A 26,614-nucleotide genomic window follows, 5' to 3' on the forward strand; every position below is an offset into this window, starting at 1 on the left:
CTGTGCAATAATTCTGATGCTGCGAAATGAGAGAATTAGGAAAAAATGTGTGGCTTTGTGTGCTATTATTGTTTATATTTGTACCGTTCCATTAATAAAAAATAAATGGTTTTCTTCATAGTTTTGTTAAGTCCAACTTTAAATCATGGAAATTTCATAAGCACTTAATGAGTATTTTAGTTTGAGAAATGAGTCTTGTCTCAACCTACATAAACTCTAACAAACCAGTCATCTGCCCCTTGGCTTATTAAATCGCCTTGGCAAAGGGGCTTCCATTGATAGAATCTACAGCCAGAAATGGTATTATCATAAAATATTCTGACCTTTATGAGAATCTATCTTGTTGGCTTTATTTATTTCTGTTCTAGCTGTGTGGGCCCACACTGATTAAGATGGCCATTCTCATTTAGTTTCACTTGTTGGTCTTTAAATTCCTAAAGAAACGTATGTGAGGATGAGTACCATCACTCCGTGTATTTTATTAGAATGTCCCAAATTATATTTTAAACAGGTTAAAGAAGATCAAGTCAAACAAATGGACATAGAAAATAGCTTTATTACCAAGTGGAAAGACACTCAAGTGAGTAGTAATAGTTAGATCTCCAAAGGGAAAAAAGTATATATTTTAAAAAACAACAAGAAAACAAAAACTATCATTGTAAGTAAAGACATTTGCTGTGTTTATTTTCAAGTTTTATTTGAAGGAAAGTAAAACTAATGGGCAAAGGGAACCAAGATTGCATAGTTGTGTAATTCTGCAGCATGATGCATATGTGCAAAATGCCAAAGTATGTTGATGTAAATTTTTCAAAATACAGAAAGAAAAATCAGTTTTAATCTTATAAAAATATCCTTTAGAAAAGCAGTTTTATTTGTAAAAGCACTATTGAAAATGCCAGTGGATTTCATAGGAAGTGTTTAAAGCCAAAAATACTAAATTGAAAATTCAGACTCCCTAATGCTTCATTCCATTATGATTTTGAATATATAAATTCTTTCTTATGTGCTTTTGCTTTGCCTGCTCTTGGATGATTACACGAGTGGAAATGCTTCTATGTGATCTTTGTAACATACGCATATGCTAATTTATGTCTCCAGTTGATTTTTCTAGATCTCCTCTTTCTTTCCTCAGTCAGGTCATATTGGATTTGTGTGTGCAGGTTGGCTACACTTTTTCCAGGGGATTTTTCCGTGTTTGATGACTATTTATTGTATTTGCTTAAAATTTATCTTTAATTTTCTTCTAATAACTAGGAGTTATAGTGAATTCAGGGTACCAATGTAAATAATAGAAATGGGTCAAATATATTCTGTTGATGAGACACACTCAGAGCTTGAGGCTCAGATGCTTTCTTAGTCAAACCCTAAATTCACCTCATTCCTGAAATATCCACTACTAATTAGAATAGTCATCAGAGCTGTCATTCCATATGAAGGAGGTAAGGGAATGCCTTCATTGTAGTGTCTAGCCCCCCTCCCAGTGCTAATACTGTGATAATAATTACATGAAGAAGTATTTCCTCCATTTTGACCCAAAGTAATTAATGCAGCCTCTCAGGGAGTTAGCTGTCACACCAAAAAAAAAATGTGGCTCATTATCAGTTAGCTGTCTTGGATTCTTGCTTTTTTGGGACAGTCTCGGTCATGAAAGAAGGGATTGTGTGAGCCCAAGGGACGATCTTTGGCAGTGTTATCTGTATTGTTATTAAAGTATTAGTACCCTTCTGCATTTTTATCTTTTATATTCATATTGCAATAAAGAAATGAGTCTTGACTGCTTTCTAATTAAGTATAAGCAAAATAAGAAAATAATTTACTATAAAATAGAATACTTGGGAAAGGAAAGAAATGTTGGGAAAAAACCTGTTCTTTTGCTTGATCTTTCCTTCTATTTCATCCAGCTCTCCTCCGTAGTATTTTTCTGACAGTCTCTATGTCTTATCCCTGTTTGAATTTCTTAGGTATGCCTGTTTTTGGCTTCACCCTATGAGTTCATGGTGTTTGCTTTTTTAATTTTTAAAATGTGTCCTTCACTTTTTATGCAAACACAGTGAAAAGTAAAAGTGTCGACTGTATTTTTTCTTTCCTAGAATTTTCATGTAGCACCGAAAGGGAGAGAGAAAAATCGAAAATAAGCTTTTCTAAGCCTGTAGTGTCAGAATAATTACAAACGCTTCCTCAAAGTACATTTTAATGTTTTCCCCACACATTCACTCATCAGTTTTTACTTTAAGGCACATTTAACTTCAGAATGATTGTTTCTCCCTTATGTCCATTTTTTTTTTTAATTAGATGATGGAAATTATTCCTAAGTGGTTACACAACTTCAGGGAATTTCTGAAAAAAGCTGCTCAAAATATTTTTTATAGATTCATTTGGTTCTTTGTTAATCTCCACTTTATACTGTCAATCTCTACATAGCGATAGATTATGTTTTTTATGTTCTGGATTGTACCTTTACTTGGTATGTCTTCTCGGGTATACTAGTGACTCAAAATAGCACTAATGCTTGGCAAAAGATGATTAAGAACTTATTTTTATTATCTACCTTATTTTATCACTTTACTTTTATTTTACCTTGCTCAATATATTTTCTCTATTTGTAGATTTAATACAACTCTGACCTAATTTATCCTCAGATTTCAATGTTTGGACATATCATCTCTGAAAATGTATCAAGACCTATTTTCCCTTTTTGATTATTGGTATTAAGCCACCCTGTAGCTTAGAGCAGAATTATGCAAGGCTCATTTTCACTCCTCATTTATCCTGTTAACATATATGGTGATGGTTCTTACTTACAACTTCTGTTGCTGTAGTCAGCATATTTTCATTGTAGCCAGATTCATTGTTTCAGTTAGAATGTGAGGGTATTTGAGGACTCTAAACTCCTGAGTAAGAGATTTCTAAAAAACCTCGTTGTGACTGTTGTTGCTGATTGTAACATATAGATTTTGTCCTTAAGCAACCATATCTGGAAAACGGGTAACATCATGCTGTGAACAGGGAGATTGGCTCATTTCATTATTATAAAGTATTCAGAAATAGAAGTAGGACTTTCTAATTGTCTTAAGTGCCACATGTATGTTCTTGCAACATACTTACATTTTCTGTCTTCACATCTGCCCTTTTCTAGGTTTCCCAGGCTGGAGATTTGTTAATTGAAGTGTATGTAGAAAGGAAGGAACCTGACTGCAGTATTATCATCCGGGTGAGTCCTAAAGATGGATGCAAAGAGTACTGTTGAAAATCACAAGTGTTAGCATTAATTTACATGTCTTGAATTTTCCATCGGTTCTTATAGCTTACTTTACACTCCTAATTAAAACTGTGACTGATGACAGGATTGACTTTTCATACCAGTATCCTCTGGGAATTCCACTTTCAGTCACTTGAAAAGGGAACATCTCATGTGCTTTAGGTGAAGGTTAGGATTTTCTATAGGTTCTAGAAAATAGCCTCAGTTTAAATTTTTGTTCCTATTCCTAACTTCTTAACATTAGGCAAGTTATTTACTTTAAACCTCAATCTTCTCACCTGTAAAATAAGGAAGTATTACAGTATGCTCAGCACATCACTGTTTAATAAATATAAATATAACTATCATTATTATTCTCTCACCTGTATATCCTAGATCTTAGTTTCCAGTCTTCCAATTTACTTGAATATTAGTAACTCTTTTTTTTTCTTAATTCTATTAATCATTTTTTTCCTGAATTAAAAATATGCTTCTCATGCTACCATATTCAGGACTTTGTCTGCTTTAGGAAGAGTAACAGTGATATTTCAAATTCCTGCTTCGTAACGATACATTCTTTATGAGGAATAGACATTCTACCGTGCAGCAGTAGAAACTCAGCTTTAGCTCCTTATCTTTTTTAAAGTTCAGGATTTAAATAGTCTTAATATTAGATATTTCTGGACTTTAGTTTTGTTAAAGATATATTGTAATTGTTAATTTTTATGTATTTCATAATTGCATATTATGACTCTGTGGCACTGGTTACCTTACTTAGAGCATGGAGCGGAACTACTATGCTCATAGGCTTTGGTCTTGTGATTCTGGCCACATCGTATTTCTTGTGCTGCTGGTGTGATGTTGACAACAGGGGACTTGAGAAAGTATACTAGTACAGTTTCATCAGCACAAGTCCACCACTAACATTACAATTGGTATTCCCAGCACAGGACTTAACTCCACCTACGCCTAAATTCTTTAGTAGCTCACTTTAATTTTATCTTACTAATGAAGCCATCACAACTGAGCAAAGTTTTTGTTATTTTAAGCATAATATTTAGATAAAGGGCTGTCCTGTGTCACCTTACAACTCCAAGTTCTCTTTAAAAGCACTGCAAAAACTATACCGAAATAATCATTAACATTTGTTTAATGCTTATCTCTGCTGATCATTACCTCAACCCAAGGAGGCAGGTAAAGCAGGTAATGTCTCAAGTTTATACGAATAGAAACAGGGAGTTAAAAGCATTAAAATAAAGCCAGGGCACAAACCTGCCTTGTCCTATTCCAAAGCTGCTGTTCATTATACTGCTTCATATATTCTTTAGGGTGATGATTTCCAAAGTGTCCTTTGTGGAGTTCTGTGTGTTCTGAGGAGGGGCGTTGGGTTTTTCCTGGGACAACAAGTGGAGTTCCGGTCCTCCTTTCCTATGTCAGCCTGAGGTGCACTCTCTGCTGACTATTTCACAAATTTGGTTTCTCAGTAATTCATTTTTTTTTTTTAAAGAAAGAGCTGTACTGCTTTAAAAAATGTTAAAACCGTTTGGAAGAATAGCATCATTGAAATAATTCTACCAATGTTTCTACTGCTTAAAGTTCTCCACTTTTCTCAGATGCTGTTTTTTTTCCCCTTTACATTTATACTTAATTGGGCTTTTCTAAATGGAAAACAGTGGACCTCACTGTATAATTAATGTATTCCAAAGAAAACACTCAATTCCCCAAAGTCTAAAAGATAGACTCTAGGAGTTACATGTAATGAAAAATATGTTATTTATATGTGTGCAATATGCTTAAGATCAATAATGGACAGGAGAAATGGAAATGCGAATGTTCCTAAGAAATTTTTTAAACAGGTGCATACTTTTACTGAAAATGTGCAGTTGGGATATTCTAATGCCTAAGGCGTCTTCTGTTAGTTTAGCATTATAACTACATTCTAATTGAAGAAAGCCAGCTTGCTTTTGGCCAGCATGCATTTAAAACTGGCAGAAAACAAAACCAAGAACAAACCAATCAAAAAAATCCCAAAAGTCCCTGAAGAAAATGGTGTGTTTATGCAGTGGCCCGAGGCTTTGAGACTCTTGTAGAGCTGGCCCCCAGGCTGGCACTGCAGACTCTGCCCTATGCCCTGAAATCCTGGTGCCAGCGAATGTTGGTGTCCCACCATCTGTCACTGGGCCTGGCAGGGCACACCACAGACCACTAAAACTCTGGGGCTTTTGGCATGACAGATAGCAGTCAGCTGTGTATAATTTAGGCATCAGGCTGAAGAAACCAAGCCACTTTGAACTCTCGATTATAGAACTGACGAGTGAAAAGTTTTATTCGTGGAAAACCATTGGATTTGCTGTTTTGTGACAGTCGTTGTGTGAGTGACTAGGTATATTCTTCCCTCCTCCTGAGTGATCTAATTGATCACCAGGTGGGAAAAAAATTCTTCCTGATTATGTCTGTGCTGTAACATCTCTGTGCACTCACACTAAAATGTATTAGATCTGAACAGGCTGTTTTCTCCATGTGCTTAGAGATGCTGGTAAGACACACGAGAAGAGACTTGAGATGTGAGATGGTGGATGGCAAGTGTTTTGCCCTAGCATAAGGCTATGCCTGTGACGGACACATATTCTGAAGAAACGTTTCCTCTTTTGCAGATATCTCCAGTGATGGAAGCAGAAGAATTAACTAATGATATATTAGCAATAAAAAATATTATTCCTACAAAAGGTGATATCTGGGCCACGTTTGAAGTCATTGAAAATGAAGAGCTAGGTAAGTGATTTTTGTGCTAGGGTTTTTTAAAATTCCTTATAGTATGAAGAAATGCTATTTTGTGATGTCATTTCTAAGATTTTATGTTTTCTAAAGATTAATATTATGAGTTCCCTTCTACCTCAGTGCCTATATTGGTAAGTTATTACCACTTGAGGTTGCCCGCCTATGATTTTACTCATCAAAATAATTAGATTATTTTATTGACTATCAAAATATAGTGCAAAGCATTAGTCATCTATGTCACTGCCTCAGGAAGTAAGGTCTTTGTATGTCAGGACAAGCAATTTGATTTGTAACAATCTTCTAAATGTCCCCACCACACCATCTTGTTCTCATATGCTACTTATTTAACAAAAAACAAAGAATGTTGATTTAAAAGATTGTTATTTCTTAAACTAATTGTGTTTCAAGCCTATCAGAAGCATATATTGTTTTACTTTTTCCTTTTCATCTATGCTTAGTGGAATGGGTCAGATATTTTGTCATCTTGTATCTCTGATGTGGAAGTATAGAGAGAGCTTTTAAAACACCTTGACTGCCCCGATAGTAAAGTGCTGAATACGCTTAACATTCTAATGACACCATTTGGTTTTAAAGACCTCTAGGAAAAAAAAAGTAGCAGGATGCCTTTGTGCCTTGACCATCTGTCTAGCTGATACCTACGGAGGTCTTGGGACCCTTTCATGCGTAGCTGTCAAACTGCCAAAAGTACAATCTTGCCACCTGCAAGCTCAAGATAAAAATTAAAATTCAACATTGAAATACCCCATCGTGTATTATTAGGAGTGTTGTAATCATTGTTAGAATGAAATGGGATTAGCATATACTTTGTCTTTCATGACTCCATCTTGATGTTTTTATTCTTTTATATCTTTTTACCACACACTTTAAAAATCAAATTTGTATTAAAGCATTTTTCCATATTCACTGTGAAGACTCAGTAACCGGGGCTTTGGTGTTGGGTCACGGTATCTGCTCCACAGTCAGACTCACCCTTCCCCACTCGCAGAAAGTGCTCTGGCCTGTGACTCCTGGGACCGTCCCCCCCCCCAGTGCCAAGTCTGAGGGGTTTGCTTCAGGCTTTACTGTCCCTTGGTGGCATTTACTGTTAACGACTGTTCCCTTTTTCTTCAAAGATCCCCCCTCTGTTCTGTGCCCCTAGATTTTCCTCCAGGCCCTCTAGTCATTTTATCTCATTTGTTATTTTTCTTCCCCTGTCTACCCCTGAGCAGTGGGGGGTCTGCTGCCCCAGTTTGCTGTGCCATCTCTTCTCATCTGACCTGCTCTCTGTAGATAAGCTCTTCCAGTCTTTGTGCTTGACTAACACGGGTGAGCTGCTGTTCCCCAAATGCACTTTAACCCTTCCTGCATCTGGACCACCAGTTTACCTCCTTTAGAACTCAGTCGAAGGGTTTTATTGTCCTTCATCTCATCTTTCTGATGGTGCCCATCGCATGGGTTTATGTTCATCTCTGTCAGTGGGAGCTCCTTGGAAGGAAGGCGGGATTCCCTTTTCTTTCTGTCTCTGGTGCCTGGCACAGTGCCTGTTACACAGTCGCCATACAGTTACCATCTTTTGCAGAAGTGAAACACAGTTTTGTCACACTGGGTGGTTCGGTGATGGCAGTAGTTGTAAGGAAAGAGGGTAGGTTATCAGCTTCATCATTTTTGTGTGTGAGCAGTCACTGCCAGGATTACTTTCTAAATCACAGATGGGATCATATTGTTCCACCATTTAAAACCCTTTTATTATTCCGTCCTTGCCTCTCCACCCTGCCAGACCCAGCTCAGATCCCCCTTCCTCCATGGCGATGCTTAGAGAAGCATAGTTCTCACTGATCATTTTCTGATGATTTGCTTGTAACTCTGTGGTACTGCCCACTGTCTCACTTACAGAATAGTACATGGCTCTGTCCTACACGTGTTCTTTAAGACACATACCATATCTTTTAGACCTTTAAGTCGCTCACTACCTCTAATATAAGGCATTGATATGGATGGAATATATGCTACAAACATCTTGTTCACTTAGGCGGAATGTAAAATAGACGCATTCTGAACCTGAGTGACATGGGTTGTTGCTCCTTGGATTAATGTATCCACGTGTGGAAAGCAGTTAAAAAGGGATTCCTTCATATAGATGAGGAACCACTGGGAGACCTCAAAGCCCTGGTTAGCCTTTCGACAGCCGATTGTCTCCTGCATGCTTCCTTTTTTTCTGTTGTCTTAGGCAATCCACAGCAGAATAATGAATCTTGGGTTTGGGGGGGTTAGCGTCCTCTCTCTACCACCCTTGTTCTCTCAAGGACTGAGTCCAAGCATATCCCTGTGTCACAGCACTGGAGCTCTGCACCTTTGGGCATTGGTCCTCCCAACTGAGGGGGACCAGCAGAATGGATGAGGGCAGGAAGGATTCTGTATAGTTAGTAGAGAGGTTGCAGTATATCTGGAAACACAATGAAGGGATGCTTGCCCTGAAAATGACTGATTATCGACGTGCATGTGACAATTAGCAGATCACAAACGGTAAGACTGGATTGAGGTGGAGTTTTTGTTGTTGGTTGTTTTTGTTTTGCTTTTGTTCCTTCCCTCTAATTAAAAATAAAAATAAAGTTATCTTAATGAAGCTGTAAAAAGACTAGGAGGCCTCAAGTTGTTTTGATTTGTGAATGTCCAAATATATAATCAAAGTAAACATCCCAGGTACAGCAAGCAAGAACACATTTGAGGAGGAATTCACATTTGGCATGGTTTTGATGTTTGATCAGCTGTTCAAGTAGAAATGGCCAGAGGAGAAAGCTAAGATGATTTTTACGGCTAGAGAAGCAACAAAGAGGCCTGTGATTATGTTGGCTGACTGAAGCAGATGGAACCTGTGGCTCCACCTGACCTTCTGAAATGTTAAAAGCTTCATTTCTAGAAACACGCAGGGAAGATAAAGGGAAATGTAAAAAGAGGATAAAATTGAAGGCAGCAGTCACAAGATTGTAGTTGATAGGAAGAATGTCAGCAGGGAATCGGTGCTTTTTCTCATGTAAATGTAAATCCTCCAAGTTAGGGAAGTAACCCAAAATAAATCAATAAATGGATAAATAATTGAACCAGAAGTGCTGGATTTTATTTTAGGCATCTGTAAATTATAAAGCAATAGTTCTCTACCCCGTCATATCCAGTGCCCCCTTTGTATGATAAATATTTTGTAATGTTCCCTTTATTCTCTTGAGATAATGTTATGTTCATTTAAAAAATAATATAATATCCTAATTATAATATAAAATTGAGTAATAGGAAAATATGTAATAAAGCATATAAATGCTGACACACGCCTATATGGTCGAAGATAATGAAAATAGATTCTCACACCTATCTGGAATTACCGTGGATGTGACAACTACACATGCATTAACATAAGCATGTCAACTTGTGACTTATACATCATTAGAAGCATTGCTGTTGTTGGCGAAATGCTCTCTCAGTCCATTTGGGCTACTATAACAGAATCCCATGGACCAGGTGGTTTATAAACAACAGAAATTTATTTCTCCCAGTTCAGGAGGCTGGGAAGGCCAAGATCAAAGTGCTGGCAGATTCCGTGTGTGGTGAGAGCCAGCTTCCCAGTTCATAGAGAGCAGCCTTTTCTCTCTGTTCTCTCAGGGTGGAAGGGCACTCTGGGGGGGGTTCTTATAAGGGCATTAATCCTGTTCATGAGGAGTCTGCCTCTCAAAGGCCTCATGTCCTAATATCATCACATTGGGGGTTCGGTTTCAGCATAGGAATTGGGGGAGGGGAGCAAACCTACAGGCTATTGCAAATAGTGAGCAACTCTTAGCAAGTTCTGACAAAGAGCAATCTTTTTCGGCTTATACGGTAGTCAGATTCCTGGAAAAACTCTTAGAAAGTTCTGACAAAGAACAATCTTTTTTGGCTTCTACGTTAGTCAGATTCCTGGAAAAACAGGTCATGTAAAAACCGTATAAAATATTTTGAGAATTTATATGTAAAGCTGAGTTAGATGCTAGGTTGAGTTAATTTATCAGTAGGTTTTCCCTCTACAGGAGTGTCTGGTGGGACATTTGAAATTTGTACTGGATAGAGAAAAAGTCTTTCTTGGTCTCACTCTTTGAAAGATGCTAAGCATCCTTGACCCACTGTCACCAACCATTAAGACAAGGTGGAACTCACCCTAGGAGAGGCTTTTGCCTTCCTGAAGAGCTCATCTTTTAAAGTATGCTGTTATTTTAATGCTTCACCTTACAGCTGAACCTGTCCTTTGCTGATCTAGCCCCATGTTCTCCAGGTTCTTGACATGCTGAAAAAAAGTGATTGAGGGGCCTCATGTAAGTGGGCTTTTTCATTGAGAGGTTCAAATTTGTGAAACACTTTCTATGCAGCAATATCATAATGAAATGTTTTCCTGATTCGTCCTCATAGCTACTATGATGTGGACGATCTGATAATGTTTAATCAGGATTCTTTCCAGCCCTTCTCTTGATTGATACAGAAAGTGCTGTCACCCTCTGATGTTATGGACAGGACAGAGAGAGACTTCCACAACTCTACGTTTGAGGAAGCCACAATTTTCTCAGGAAATCCTGTGTCATTACTGGCAGAAATTTCATGATGATACCTATAATTTCAAGTGAAAAATGCATAGCTCTCTTTTTAACAAGGGAGGGCAGGGTTGTTCTGTGAACATGATTTTAAACTATTAATACTGTGATTTACGTAGCTAAAGAACTACCTCCATAACCTATTCTTCTCAAATTTTCAGCAACTCTTATGATATAGATAGTGTGCAAATGAGTCATTTCTAGTAATGCCAAATGACTTACATACCATATAATCTGTCTTGAAGATGGTTACAAATGTAACTATAAGCAAAAACTTGTAGGAATTTATATTCTATCAATGTTTGATGACTCAATTTTTCTTGCCTCTTATCTCTTTCATAACGTGGATTTTAATGTCATTTTATAATTACAGTATTTGACAGTCTAATAAACATTTATCTTTTCATCCCATTTTTCAGCTCTGTTTATATGAAGGAACTTGAATCTTCAGAATTTTCATTCTTTTGGTGTATTTTATACTCTGATACTGATGTGAAAAAAAATACAACTTATTGTTTTGCAAATCTATATTTGCCTGTATATCTGCTGTAATTTTTTTCAGTTTAACTGAGAACACTTTAGAGCTATCACAATAGTACCTACTTCTAATGGTGACCCTGTTTAATATAAATGGTCTGATGTTTAGAAGTCTCACTACCAATTTAATCTTGTAATAAAGAAGTCAGCTTTTATTTCAGCCCAGATACTTTTTTCCAGTTAAGAATATTGTTCTCACCCCCAAGCCAACTATGGCACCATCAGTTTCCTTAAGTGCAGGATGTTGGAACTATACGGCTATTATCTCCTGCTACCTTTCTCACTAAGGATAGAAAAGTGCAGGGGAAAGTGTGAGCCTACATTCTTTTCCACTTTGCTTATGTTACCTTGTTCAGTCTTAAAAAAAAATCTTGGTGAATCGATACTTTTTTTCTCAAATTACATGTGAGGAAATCATCATGTAGGGGTTTACATATTTGTCTAAAATACAACTACGTATAGTAATTAAGATTCAGGGCTATAAAGTCAGATAGATTTGAGGTTCAAATCTATCCCCTCACTTGAACCAGGCAAGTGGCTGAATGTCCCTGATCTTGGGTTCCCTTACATATAAACTATGAATAATAATATTTAATGAAGAGTGTCATTGTTAGAATTAGCAGTGGTAACTGATGCGAAGTATCTAGTATATGTACTCGTACTGTCTGATACATAGTTGTTAGTTCAGAAATGGCAACTCTTAATGGGATCAATAGTTCCCCCAACATTGCAAGTAATAGAACCAAGAATTATATAACACCAATGTAAACAGAGTGCTTATTCTATAATTAGTTTTTTATGATATTATTGAGCCTATTCTCTATGCTATACATTACATCCCTGTGGCTTATTTTTTAGCTAGCTGTTTGTACCTCTCAATCCCTTTCACCAATTTTACCTTTCCCTGCACAGCTCTCCCTCTGGAAACCATCAGTTTGTTCTCTGGATCTATGAATCTGTTTCTGGGTTTTTTTATGATTGTACATATAAGTTGGAATCACATGGCTTTTTTCTTTCTCTTTCTGATTTATTTCACATAGCATAATACCTTCTAAGTCTATCCATGTTGTCACAAATGGCAAGATTTCATTCTTTTTTATAGCTAAGTAATAGTCCCTGTGTATATGTACCACATCTTCTTTATCCATTCAATCATTGATGGGCACTTAGGTTGTTTCCATATCTTAGCTATTGCATATAGTGCTGCAGTGAATGAGGGGGTGTATATATATTTTTGAGTTAATGTTTTGGGTTTTTTTTGTTTTTTTTGGATAAATACCTAGAAGTGCACTTGCTAGGTCATATAGTAGTTCTGTATTTAGTTCTTTCAGGAATGTCTGTTCTGTTTTCCATAGAGGCTGCACCAATAAGTCCACCAATAGTGCACAGGTTTCCCTTTTCTCCACATCCTCACCAACACTTGTTGTTTGTTGTCTTCTTGATAATAGCCATCTGACAGGTGTGGGGTGATATCTCATCATGGTTTTGACTTGTGTTTCCCTGATGATTAGTGATGTTGAGCGTCCTTTATGTGTCTGTTGGCCATCCATATCTCTTTTTTGGAAAAATGCCTATTTAGGTCCTCTACCCATGTTTTCATTATATTTGTTTTTTTGATGTTGAGTTGTATGAGCTCTTTATATTTTTGGATATTAACCCCTTGTTGATTATATCATTTGCAAATATCTTCTCCCATTCAATAGGTCGCCTTTTCATTTTTTTGATGGTTTCCTTTGCTGTGCAAAAGCTTTTTAGTTTGGTATAGTCCCATTTGGTTATTTTTGCTTTTTCTGCCCTTGCCTGAGGAGAAATACCAAAAAAAATATTGCTAAGACTTTACTGCTGATATTTTCTTTTATGAGTTTTATGGTTTCAGGTCTTATATTTAAGTCTTTAATCCATTTTTAGTTTATTTTTGTATATGGGGTAAGAAGGTGGCCCAGCTACATTTTTTGCATGTGTCTGTTTACTTTTCCCAACACAATTTATTGATGAGACTGTCTTTTCCCTTTTGTATACTCCTGCCTCCTTTGTCATAAATTAATTGACCATATAAGCATGGGTTAATTTCTGGGCTTTGTGTTCTATTCCATTGATCTATGTGTCTGTTTTTGTGCCAGTACAATACTGTTTTGATTACTGTAACTTTGTATTATAGATTGAAATCTGGGAGCATGGTATCTGTAACTTTGTTCTTCTTTATCAAGATTGCTTTGGCTATTTGGGGTCTTGGTTCCATATATATTTTAGGATCATTTATTCTAAGGTCTGTGAAAGACACCATTGGTATTTTGATGGGGATTACATTGAATTTATAGATTGCTTTGGGTAGTATGGACATTTTAACAATATTAAATCTTCCAGTCCATGAGCATGATATATTCTTTCATTTATTTGTGTCTTCTTTAAGTTTCTTTCATCAATGTCTTATAATTTTCCCAGTATAAGTCTTTTACCTCCTTGGTTAAATTTATTCCTAGGTGTATTCTTTTTGATACAATTGTAAATGGGATTGTTTCTTAATTTATTTTTCTAATAGTTTATTAGTAGTGTGTGATTGCTGTGGCTAGGTCTTCCAATTTACAATAAGTTCTATTTTTAAATACAGTTAATTCTAATTACAACCTCCATTAGTAGAAGACAACTAATTTATGGGTTAATGAACAAGTGAATTATAGCTTTGCAAATTATGGACAATTATGATCTTTACCAAATCCTTTAGAAAATTATTTAAAGAAAAAATGGTTGATATAGCACAAAAAATTTCTCTCTGGTTTTACAAAGAATTATATTTTGTCTATTGATCCACTTACAAATATTTTCTGTTAATTATAGGCCACCATAGAAATTCATAAGATACTTCATTCCTAAGTATTTATTGACCATCTCTTATGTTCGTATTCAGCACTCTACTGTGTACAAAGGGTATATTTGTAAATGAGGGAGATTTGTCTTTGGCTTTCTCCAATAAGGACAAAATGCACACCTGCTTTAGTAAGCAAAAATCTGGTTATTTAGACTGGAAGCAAAAAATTTATTTTCTTTTTCTTTGGACCTTGGGTTATTGATAAGTTCTATAATGCTATGGTTATAGCAGGAGAGACTTGTATTAGGAGGATATTATATATTTGGTTGTTTTTACTACCAATTAAAATATCATTGTTCATATATAAGTATGATGCTACTGACATTCTTTCTTGTTTATCATTTATATTTCTATTGTAAGCAAAAATGAAAAGCCCAATACTATATGCTTTACATTTAGAAAGGCATGAGAGGGTCGAATTGACTTATATATGGTGATAATTCTGCGAAAGATGCATCAACTTCATGTTAGAGCTTATGTTCTTGGTGCTTCAATTATGCTATTTTTAGTGTACTATAAAAAGGTTTGAAGTTCTTTTTTCCCAACATATGCTTCTGTTGTAACATTTTATTAACTGATTGGCATATTTTGATCAGCAAAACACTTTCCTATGAAGCTTTGATTGTAATTGTAAAATCTTTATTTTTTTAAACTAAGTGCCAAGAACTTGTGATGCATTTAAAAATATGATTGCCTGAAACAAAATGTGTATGGATGAGTATTTATCAAGGAGAAATCTTTAAGATGCCATTAACTTCTTGCTTTTGATCTATTATATCAACAATTAATGTATAATATTGCCACATAAGATTTCTGATTGATATTTCCATTAATAGTTAAACATAAATTACCCAGTGGTATTTTATGATTATTTTCATATTCTCTGTTGAAGTTATATTTTATAATTTTGTATTAATTGACTGAGAATATCAGGTATAAGTTGTTTACCACTATTGATCAGAAATTATAACATGCTAATCTTGTTGGGATAAACAAAAGATTAATTTATATTATGACTACTGGACAAGATTAATTTTGCTGTTTCTTTTACAATTACTTAATTGCATATGCAAATTTGCAGATTTCCATAAGCAAACCAGAACGTTATCTAAATTAAAAAGAAGATTGTGTAGGATACCGATTTGTTGTACAAAAGGGTAGCCTTATTGCTGAGACTTTAGCTAAAGGACAGCAGCTCTGAATTTTTTGTAAGTAGTCGAGTGACAAACAAATGTTCCTGCATAGATTCATTTATACAGTAAATTTTATTATATGCTTAGTGATGTTCTAGGTGTTAGGGATTCTTTTATGTAGTCCTAGTGCTACTATTGTGTAACTTAAGATATGGTTATGTTTATTGTTGCATACAGATCTTTTTAAAAGGATTTTTTAAATGTATAGTTATAGTTGTAAAAAAAGATATCTTAATATATTTTTACTTGATTTTTTTTTTTTCCCCTGCAGAGCGCCCTCTTCACTACACAGAAAACGTGTTGGAGCAGGTGCTTCGGTGGAGTTCATTAGCTGAACCTGGCTCTGCTTATCTAGTGGTGAAGAGATTCTTAACCATTGACACAATTAAACACTATCATGGTAGGTGCTATTTCTCATTGCAACTACGACTGAAATTCAAGCGGCTAGAGGATAATTATTATGGCACAAGTGTTATTTGGGGGAAAAAAAATGAGTAGCTAAATCCAGAATCAACTGACCTAGTAATATTGACTAGAAAGAAGACTATATAGACAGGAGAACCAAGTGCCAGAGTCAGAGTCCCTGGAGGGTAGCACTGTGGTAATTAGTAGTGGGCTAATCGGATGGTACCATGTTAAGGAGTTTGGAAGGAATGGTTTATGCCATGTTTATGTGTTTTCCTAATTTTTAGATAGATGGTAAATCTTGTTCCTGAATTATGTTTATATCTGAAAGTTCTCTGGGCGTTTAATAAATACAAGTTATGCCAACTCTGAGATCAAGTGCTTGTTATCATTCTCACTTATTTTCAGTGATAGAGGAAAACAAATAATAATTATAAACACTTATTATTACTAATAAGTACATAATAAATGCCTCCGATAAGGATACTTGCCGTCCAAATGGGAGGAGACATATGCACATGTAAGGTTAAATAAGAAGTTAGCTAGAAGAAGGAAATCATATAAGACAACCTCTGAATTTGTTTGAGATATCAGAAAACTTTTATTCTGAAACTTTGATTCTTCTGTTGTATTGCCATATTAGAAAAAACTTTCCTGCCTGCCAGCACTGAATGTAAAACAACCCCAAAAGCAAAAAAAATCAGGCTTTATAAGATGAAATTTACTACAACTTTTATAATTAATAGTATAACTATTATTATTTAATCACATATTAACTCAGCTCTATTAATATATTAATCATTGTATCATCTATAACAATCTAATCACATGTTATTCATTCGCTGAGCTCTGTACACACCAAATCCCATTTAAACTTTGTAAAATATCTTTGTGAGTTATATCATCATTGGAATTTTACATATTGGATTTGAGAACAGATTGGTCTTACTTCTAATAATAATAAAAAAAAAAAGGTGGGATGTTGACACAGCTCTTAAATGCTGTAAACCTACTACTTAGTATAATTGCGGGTTCTCTAGCTAATATTCATAAATGAGTAAATTCTAAATTGTGCCCAAGATAATCTGATAAATTTCTGGTGTCATGATAATGTTTTAACCTGTTTTGGCTGCAATAACAAAGTGCGACAGAGCGGGTAGCTTGTAAACAACAGGGATTTATTTCTCACTGTCTAGAGACTGGAAGTCTGAGCTCAGGATGCCAGGATGCTTGGGTTCTGGTCAGAGCCTTCTTCCAGGTTGCGCTCTTGTATTCTCTTGGAGGAGAGCAGAGGCAGGAGGCTGAGTTTCTTGAGACCCTAATAAGGTTACTAATCCCATTCAGGAGGGCTCCTACCTGCTAATACCGTCCCATTGGGAGGTTTGGAAAGACACATACATTCCGTCCATATTGCTGCCCTGTATGTTTTATACTCACATGAAAATATTCTTATGAAATGCAAGCAATGTAACAGCTTCTGTGCCATTCTGGCCTACTTGTATCTAAATAAACAGAACAGGTATTATTCTTTTAGCTGTAGAAATTTAGTCTTTTAGAGACCTTTGCCTTATTTTAATTGCTTTAATATTCCTGCATATGATCTTGGGCACATCCTCCCTATACCTATTAAGGATTGCAGTGGAGATCTCTCCAGTCATGTGAATGCAACATGCACCCGGATCAGAGAGCAGTGGCTCTCAGGTGGGGGCCATTTGGTGATGTCTGGAGACATTTCTGACTGTCACGAATGGGTGAGGTGGTGCTTCTGGTATTTACCGGGCAGATACCAGAGATGCTGCTAAATATCCTACAATGCACAGGACAGCCCTGTTAAAGAATTATCAAACCCAAAATATTAGTGGTGCCCATGTTGAGAATTTCTGATTTAGTTGATCTATGAAATCTGTTCTAGCTCTTAAATTGTGTGTTCTTTCATTTTAACATTGAGATAAAGTATTGAGCTTATAAGCCAAGTCCTGTCAACATTATGAAATGTATATAATAAGTTCTCATAGCTTCTTTTCTTTTAGAAAGTAAGTCAACTTCTCAGCTTTTGTCTTTTTATTCTTTTTATTTTTTTTAATTTTTCTGGTGAGAATCTTTCTTTTTCTTTTTCTAACATTCCTCCAAATGTGTAATTCTTCATATTGCAAAACACTTGACACCCACACCTAGAACTAATACCTTACCTCTTGCTTGAATGCTAATGGTCTGGCTATGTGAATAAAAATAAACAAAAATAAGATCTTAAAAGGCTATGATATAAAGGAAGGTTTTGTGCAGGTGGGGTGAGGAATAACCCAAACAAGAATACCATTAAGTGCTGTTGATCTTTGGGGAAAAAATGTTCAAGTTGAGAGCAATTACATTTAAGTACAACCTTTATGTTGTTTAAGGAGAAGAAATGGTAGAATGGCAAACTGTCCATTGGCTCTATCCTAACTGGGTAGGAAGATTGGGCGTTACAAGGAAGCCTCACACAGTCCTACGTGTCTTTTTATGGAGGAGCAGTGGGTCATTTCTGTTGTAAACGCATCAAGCCTCCGTGAGGTCTAGAGACAAAGGCATCTTGCCTAAAACTGGAGAACCCACGCAGTGGAACACAGGCTTAAATTACAGTTTTAGGGATCAGATGAAACAGTCTCTAGAGTAAAATGTCAGTTAGCTTTTGTATTAATCTCGTATTTCCTGCATTCCTCTAACAGGGTGGGAGCTATGACACACGTCCCTGTCTCCGCATGACCCCTACCTCAGTTTGTCAAACCAATATGCAACTTGTTATTTTAATATCTATAGTTCTACCAGGAAGTTGTCCCTTTGCATGAAAAAAAGTCATGTTTTAGAGTAACACTGGCAGAAAATACATAAATTGGACCATTTCATAGTAGTAGTTATGTATTTTTGGTAAAAAACAAAAGTACCTATGAAGTAAATATTTAAAAATACTTTTTTTTTGTTTTCTAGCCAATAAAATTTTAATAAATGGTTTTAATTAGAGCTAGATTTATATTTAGACTCTCAGAGCAAAGTAATCTCTTTCATTATGGTTGCTTCTGAATTTGTGTAAATTTAGGATTGTCATCTTAAAGAAGCTTTGGCCTGTTTGTTTTTAAAATCAATTTCTTAAAGTTGTGATTTTTTTTTCCCCTATAGTTTTATCTTGCAGCAACCTGGAACATATAAATACTTCTTATGGGTTATACTTTGTGGTGGATTTTAGGTTGGTTACATATTCAGTCTGCTTTGTCTGTCTTGCAAATGCCTCCTAAATCAATCATGAACCCCTACTCCAGAATTAGATCTCCATTCATTACATCCACTGCTCCTAATAAATGGGACCTAAAAGGAAAGTAATGAAAGTAAATCAAATGTGATTTCTCTGTCAGTTTGTTAGAAAAACTGGATCATCTCAAAAGCACACTCTTCTTCACAAAAGAAAGGGAACAGTGTTAAGGATTTCTATTACTTTAAGATGTTCTTATTCTAATGAAAGTCCAAGTGGAAATCAGCAGAGTTTGATACAAAAGTAGTTGATTGCAGCTACAATTTCTCTTAGTACCAAATAGCTAATGCTGTTAACATTTTTTTAAAACATAAAGTAGCAATACCCCATCCTTGCATTCTGTTCCTCATACTTGATACCTAGTTGCCACAAATTTTACTGTCTGTCTGCTTGCCTATTTCTGTATCTGTTTCTCTTTCCCTGTATCCACACACACACACACACACACACACACACACTTGCACTCTTGTATTTCATTAATTGTATGATAGCTTTTTTTAATCTTACATAATGAATTGTAAGCATATACTTTTGTTTGACATTATGTTTTCACCACTTCTGCTAAATGAATAATTTTATCAAATAATAAGTTTGGGGGTTCAGGATCGCTTAGGGGTTTTAATTGTCTCAATTTGCTTGCTTTGTCTGAACAGTTTAAAATGTAAACATCACAAGTAGGAATAGATTTAGACTCAACCAGCACTTAATTTCTGCTCATTCATTTAAGGCAATGAGGTAACATACTTTTATAGAAGTATATTAGAGTAAATGAATTTTCTGTTGCCTCTACTTAAAAATCAATTTAATGCTTTTCAAAAGCAGCATTTTATTTCTTAGGAACAGTTTGCACCATTGTCATTATTGTAATGGGGGGTTAACCAACTTGAAAAAAAAGAAAATAGGGCCGGCTGAGTGGCACGTTGGTTAAGAGCTAGCTTGGGATGCCAGAGGGCCCTGGTTTGAATCCCACATATGAGGGCCAGTGACACTGCCCTCTACAGCTAAGATGCTGAACAACAGCTTAACCTGGAGCTGGGCTGCCATGAGTCACCGGCAACGGCAGGTGGGTTGCCATGGGCTACCGTGTGTAGCCAGCAACCAGTGTGAGTGGCCAGCAGCCACTGTGAGCAGCCGTCCAGAAGCAGGCGACTTATCTGCACCCCCCGACCCACCCCAGGAAGAGCGCAATGATGGTGCCAAATTTGGCCAGTGAAGCAACGTCCTCCACAACTAGACTGAAGAACAAAAGGCTAGCAACTTATCTGTTCCCCTTCTCCCAATTCCCCAATAAAAATCTTTAAAAAAAAAAAAGAAAAGAAAGAAAATAGTCCTCAAATTTCTTTTCTACCCCATAATTATGACTAAGTCACTGAGATAGGGAGAATAAAATTTCATTAAAATTGCCACTTAGACTTTGTCATACCTAATCTTATTAGACCATCTTTTATCATTATCTCTTATACTGAGTTAAGGTTCAACATCTCTCTCTATCACAAGGAAACCATATATTTATATCTTCTAAAGATTCTAGAATGAACAATTTTTTGTTGTCTTATTTTAAGTGCTAAAGTTCTTTAAAATTGCCCCCAATGGAATGTAATACATGGGAATCAAGTTTTAATGATCTCAATGGGGAAGCAATGCTTTTAAGATATAAGATGTAACTCAAATGCAGATCCCTGTGGGCTTCTAAATTTAGATTGCTGCATATGGCAGATGCTTGGGAATTAAATTTGCATTAGAATTGAATAGTGCAAAATGCAATTGCTTCCGGCAAATTCAGACCTGGAAAGCTAACTGTGCCATCCACTATCAATGACTTAAGAAAATTTCAGGAAAAATAGTTTGAGCCTGTAAAGCACAGTCTAGTCAAAATAATTTTCATTCCGCTCCCATCAAATCTTTTTAAATCCAAAGATTTTAAAAAGGTTTTAAAAGTTGAGGGTAAGACCTAGCCCACTTCACATGGAAATATTTTCTTGGAAATTGATGAAACTCTTTGATATTCACTATAGAGTATGAATGTTCTGACTTCTTCTAATATTATAATTTAGTACTGAGTAAACCAATTGATAAGTTTCTGTTAGCTCCCTGTTTCATGCAGGAATCTGCTGTGAAAATTAAAACAGTTGTTAAGCATTATTTTTACCCACAAGGAACAGAAAATCTAAATGTATGAAGACTATTTAAATATAAGAGTATAAACACACCATATAGGCCAGGATGTTTGTTTATGGGGAGCTTTCAAGCACAGAAAAGTGGTTCAGCTAGAAAATCATTGACATCTTTTCTTACACTTAATGTCGCCCATTCAAGAAAATACCATTTCTTGTTTATTTTTCTTGTATGTGTTTTTCTTGCATAATAAGACTATATCTTATTATTTTACTCATTAAAAGTATATGTTGAGTAAAATTTTTAAAAATGTAAATGAATAAAACACTTTGTAACTGAGGAAGTCACTGACAAAATTTCACAGGACTGGCAAACTCACTTTTATCCAGGTAGTAAGAGAATGCTTTCTGAAGGGAATTAGCTTCGTATTATTACAGAGACAGCTGTGTGCAATCCGCAGTCTCTTGGTTTGGATGCTCCCTGAGATATTAAGATAGGGAGAATAGAAGAGGTTACTATTGCAGGTGACATAGGAGTGGGGTCACTGAATTCAGTTTTGGATGTGTTGGGTTTTAGTTGTCTGTGAAGTGTCCAAGGGTTTATGTCTAGCAGGAACCAAGGAAGCTATGGAGCACATTGCTTGGGCGTGGTTTTAGCTTTGGGAGAACACAAGATCATACATTTCTGTGTTAAAGTAAGAACATTAAAGAGCTGAGCATAGAATTTCCAGCATTTGAGAGACAGCTGTATCCAGAGAGGGCTGGTGTATAAAGGAACAGTCAGAAAGGTTGCAAGGAAACAAGGACAGCAATGTCATGGCTAATGTGAAATTATGATGTATTTAAGAGCTAAATTATGAATCAAATAATGACCTTTATGCATTCAAGCCATTAAGTAAGTGACTCGGAAAACCATGTAATTTTTTTACAAGTGTAACAGAGCTGAAGATGTAATGCACCCCAAAGCACCTAATTCCTTCAGAGAAAGATTCTGGGGCGTACCCTACTATGTACAGTTTCAGTGAATAGCTCCTTTTTGGCTACTGGCTTCAGGATCCCTTTCTGTCCACTAGTCTTCGGTTCTCAAAGAGGCAGCTCATTGTCTAGATTTTGAGGAGAATGATTTACACTCGAGATATGTTGACACATGTACACAAATACAAATTTGGTATCCTTACCAAAAAATTATTTTTTAAGAGAATTACTTGAAGTGATTGTTGAGTGTGGGACCCTAACAATATTGCACATAAAATACAATTATTGTTAAATGCTCTACCTTAGCAGTTGTACCTTTTTTACCTTTACCTGTTTCACGTGTACAGGGATTTCTCTAAAGCCATAAGAATCCCTGGATTCCTGAGTCAGAATTTCAGGGGAGAGTTTTCCCTGTGTACCTTGTATTGTTTATACGAGTGCTATTCAAAAGAAATATAATGTAAGCTGATTATGTAATTTTAAATTGCCTAGCAGCCATGTTAAAACATATATATACATATATTTACATATACATATATGTATATATATCAATGCAGGTGAAATGAAATTTACTAATATATTTTATTTAAACTCACATATCCAAAATATGATTATTTCAGAATGTAATCAATATTACAAAATTGTGATATTCTTATGTTTTTGTACTAAGTCTTTAAAATCTGGTGTATATTTCATACTTACATATCAGGTGAGACTGACCCCATTTTCAGGGCTTATTAGCCAGTAGCTCATTGGGCAGCATGGACAGGCCTGTATATTATGTCTTCAATGGAGCTGGTCAGGGGGTCTGTGACTTGCCCAGCACCTGCCTCACACATGGTGCCCCCAGAAATTAACTGTAGGCTCCTTAATGGTAGGAAACAAATGATTACTTTATATTATCAAAACTAAAAATATAGACATGTTTTATATTTTATTCCAAATACACGAAAACGTACCTAACTTACAGAAGTAATATTATACTTTACAGAGAGGAGAGCCCTGGAAAGTATCAAAGAGGGAACCTTGAAAATCAAAGAAGAACCATCTAAAATCTTGTCTGGAAATAAGTTTCAAGACCGATATTGTATTTTACGAGATGGATATCTATTTCTTTACAAGGATGTGAAGGTATTTGTACATGGAGTATTTGACTGTGTATACATGTTTGTGTGGGTATTAACATCATTGTATACCTATTTCAGCCCTGTCTCTTGGAAGTCAAGGCCTGCAAATAAAGTGAAATGCATAGTAAGCTGAGGATTTCTTCTAGCCTCTGGAATATGACATTAATGCACTCAGTAACACAGTAGAGAATTCTGTGTATGTCCTTTCTGAGCACGTCACATTTTTTTTTTTCAGGACAGAGAATGACTTAAGTCCTAAAGAAAAGTCTGTATGTTACATAAACTAGCATATCAATCAGCATCTCAGTCAGTGAGATTGACTGAGAGAATGTGTCATGCCCTAAGGCAAAAGTGACTACAGTTCAGCTAGTGGAAATTAATAAGTGCAATTTAAAACCCTGAGATACTCTTTTACCCTTTTAGTTGACTAAAACCAACTAAAATGACTAAAATCATGAGTGGCGATACCTGATGTTGGCGAGGACGTTGATTAACTACAACTCTCATAAATTGCTGGTGGGAGGGTCTAATCACACAATCACCATGTACAACTATTTGGCAGTTTTTCAATAAGGTTATTAGTACATCTACCCCATGACCTAGCAACTCTATCCCTAGGTCTTATGTCCACAAAAGGATGTGTGCAACAATGGTTATAAGCAGCTTTGTTCATAAAAAAAGCTGCAACCTGGAAACATTCCAAGTGTCCATCAATAGGATAATGACATATTCATATAATGGAATAGTATTCAGCAGTAAAATAAGTGAATACTAATGTAATGTGGGCAAATCTTCAAATCCTTGTTGAGCAAAAGAAGCTCAACCCCAAATAGTACCATATGAGTCTGTCTGTAAGAAGTCTACGATGATGCAAAACCATGAATGGAGATGTAGGTTAGCAAGTGTTTGCCTGGGGTGTGGAGAATGTGTGGAGAATTGGAGAACAATGTGTGGAATTGTAAAGAGGAAGAGTCAGTAAGGCGATTCCTAGGATGATAGAAGTAAATGTTCTCTGTCCAGTTTTGGGTGTGAGTTGCATGGGCGTATACAGTAACATCCACTTCCTTAGATTCAAGCAATGCCCATGCAATCATGCTAAATGTACAATGACAGCAGGATCTAGAGACGCTTTTTTTTATATGGAGTTATAAAATTCTCTTGCGTAAACACTGCTTGCATCCTTGAAGTGTGTGGCACCTCACTATGTTTTCTTCTGGAGATGTACAAAGAAAAACCGACTAGTAACGTCTGTTAATATGTTATGAAGGAAGAGTTGATAGGCAGCTTTCCAAAGCTCTGTAGCCCTGTTTCTCCACATGCTTTCACCACTTTCCCTGTATGTTCTTCCAACAGCGAAGCCTCCATGTGTGGGCATAAATGAATCTTAATAGCATTCCTACTTTGTGTATGCAGCTCATACTCACTTTCTTTAAAGACAGCGGAGTGTCCAGCCAGGAGGCTAGTAAGAGAGCATTGAATTCTGCAGCCCTTATCCCTCTAGTCAAAGATCTGTATTGTCTACTGTACCCGGACTCTCACTTTGTTATCCCATCTGATAGACCCAGAAGGGCGTCTGTGCAGGTACCAAGTGACTGTTATCATTTATTATCATTCCTCCATTTTTTTTTTCAGTAGAGGAAGAGTAGACTTTGCAGAAGTCAGGCACATAAGAAATAGGTTATGTGAACTGAACGCATCAGATTTTAAGGTTCGTGAACTTTAAGTTTGCATCTGTGAAAATAAATGATAGACTTCATGGCTGATTATTCTAGCCATCTACAACTGAATCTGATGGAATTTTATTTGGTTTCCATCAGCGGGTCACCTTGGTCTGTATTAGACTGATTTCTTTAATCCTCACCCTTCACAGACATAATATGTTGGTTAAGAGTCACTTTTGTAGTTGAATGCCTGCTTAAGGTATTTAAAAATCCACCTGAAATTTTTAGTCCCGTTAAGGAGCTGATACTTGCATTGTGTAGGAGCAGCAGCATGCTAGAAACTGCTAGTCCTCATAGTAACAGCAGTGCAATCCTACACCAAGTACCATCCAAGTGGTTACTCTATGAAAAGCAGAGTTCCATACATTTCACTTGGATTAGCCCATTTTCCCTTTACAATGACCTTATGAAATTGGTACCATTACTATTTCCACTTTACAGATTAAGAAATGGAGCCTACCAAGATATTATATCACTTGCCCCAGGTCACATAGCCTGTAAGTGACTCAATCCATTCCCAGGTGTCTGACTTCAAAGGCTCTGTTAGGGACTTAACTAGAAAAACAAATGATTTTTGCACTATTTTAAGTAGGTGTTTTTGCTGACAGAACTTTATTTAAAGAGGATGTCTTTTTCATTTAAATAGTACCAAATATTTTCAAATATGACAATCCATACAATTCAGTTTTTTTATGGTGTTTCCCCCAGCCTGATACAAATTTTAAAATCTACCACAGGGAAGCCTATTCAAGGAGAAGTGACTTTTTTACAGGGATTGTTTTTGTGAGTTAAGCAATCTTGTATCCCTTAACAGAATGTGTTTCGTTTTACGAATTGGTATCTTTTTGAAAAAATCATCGTGCTCAATCTAAAGCAATATATATATAAACTGGTGGAAGGTGATGGTATCGAGAGCTTGTCTAAAAAACAGTGCTTTTCTTTCATATTTGAAATAATTTTTCCAGCTTTATTGAGGTATATAATTGGCCAATGAAAATTGTATATACACGGGATGCCAAAAAATGTATACACATGACTTGTATTCATCTTTTATTATCGGTATATATTGAGAATTACAATTTTAATACAGTTTTTATTTTCCTTTCTTAAAATGTGTATACATTTTTTTTGGCACCCTCTGTAGTTACATTGTACAACATGATGTTTTGAAATATGTTGACATTGTGACATTATTATTACAGTCAAGCTACATAACATATCCGTTACCTCACAAAGATTTGTTTTTTTGTGATGAGAACATTTAAGATCTCCTCTCTTAGCAAATTTCATGTATATAATACAGTATTAACTATAGTCACCATGCTGTACATTAGATTTCCAGAACTTACTCATTCTGCATAACAAACTGTCCTTTGACCAACATCTCCCCTACCACCCCACCTCCCACCCCACTCCCAGCCCTGGTGACCATTCCACTCGCTTCTATGAATTTGACTCTTAGCTTCTATATGTAAGTGAGACCGTACAGCATTTGTCAGAAGGACAGTGCTCCTTATTTAAGGACACTGAAGACATTTTATCACAGTGACCTCAGGTTATCAAATTATAGTCTAAACATTAAGTGCTTCGGTTATATTTGTACATCTGTCAGACTAAATTAATGCAAGTGATATTTTAATTTGCACATTAAGACAAGCAGATGAGAGACTTACAGTTTTCCTTTAAAGTTAAACTTCTGTTATTTTCAACACATAATTTTATTTTGCTGGTTATTTTTTCATGATGCTTGTCTGTCCCTTTTAATATTAA

The 26,614-nt window shown here is 35.9% G+C and overlaps 1 protein-coding gene across 1 annotated transcript in view; it reads left to right on the forward strand.

The window, feature by feature from the left end:
- Window positions 1-26,614, forward strand: part of ARAP2 (ArfGAP with RhoGAP domain, ankyrin repeat and PH domain 2) — a gene marked incomplete at its 3' end in the record, with an annotated part of 198,041 nt that overhangs the window by 152,563 nt on the left and 18,864 nt on the right. Inside the window, 5 exon segments of the mRNA XM_019628086.1 lie at window positions 512-580; window positions 3,137-3,211; window positions 5,893-6,010; window positions 15,491-15,619; window positions 22,988-23,127. Of these exon segments, the coding sequence (XP_019483631.1) occupies window positions 512-580; window positions 3,137-3,211; window positions 5,893-6,010; window positions 15,491-15,619; window positions 22,988-23,127 (531 nt within the window).

The sequence above is a fragment of the Hipposideros armiger genome, unplaced genomic scaffold (genome assembly GCF_001890085.2).
Source record: "Hipposideros armiger isolate ML-2016 unplaced genomic scaffold, ASM189008v1 scaffold_747, whole genome shotgun sequence".
Taxonomy (NCBI): domain Eukaryota; kingdom Metazoa; phylum Chordata; class Mammalia; order Chiroptera; family Hipposideridae; genus Hipposideros; species Hipposideros armiger.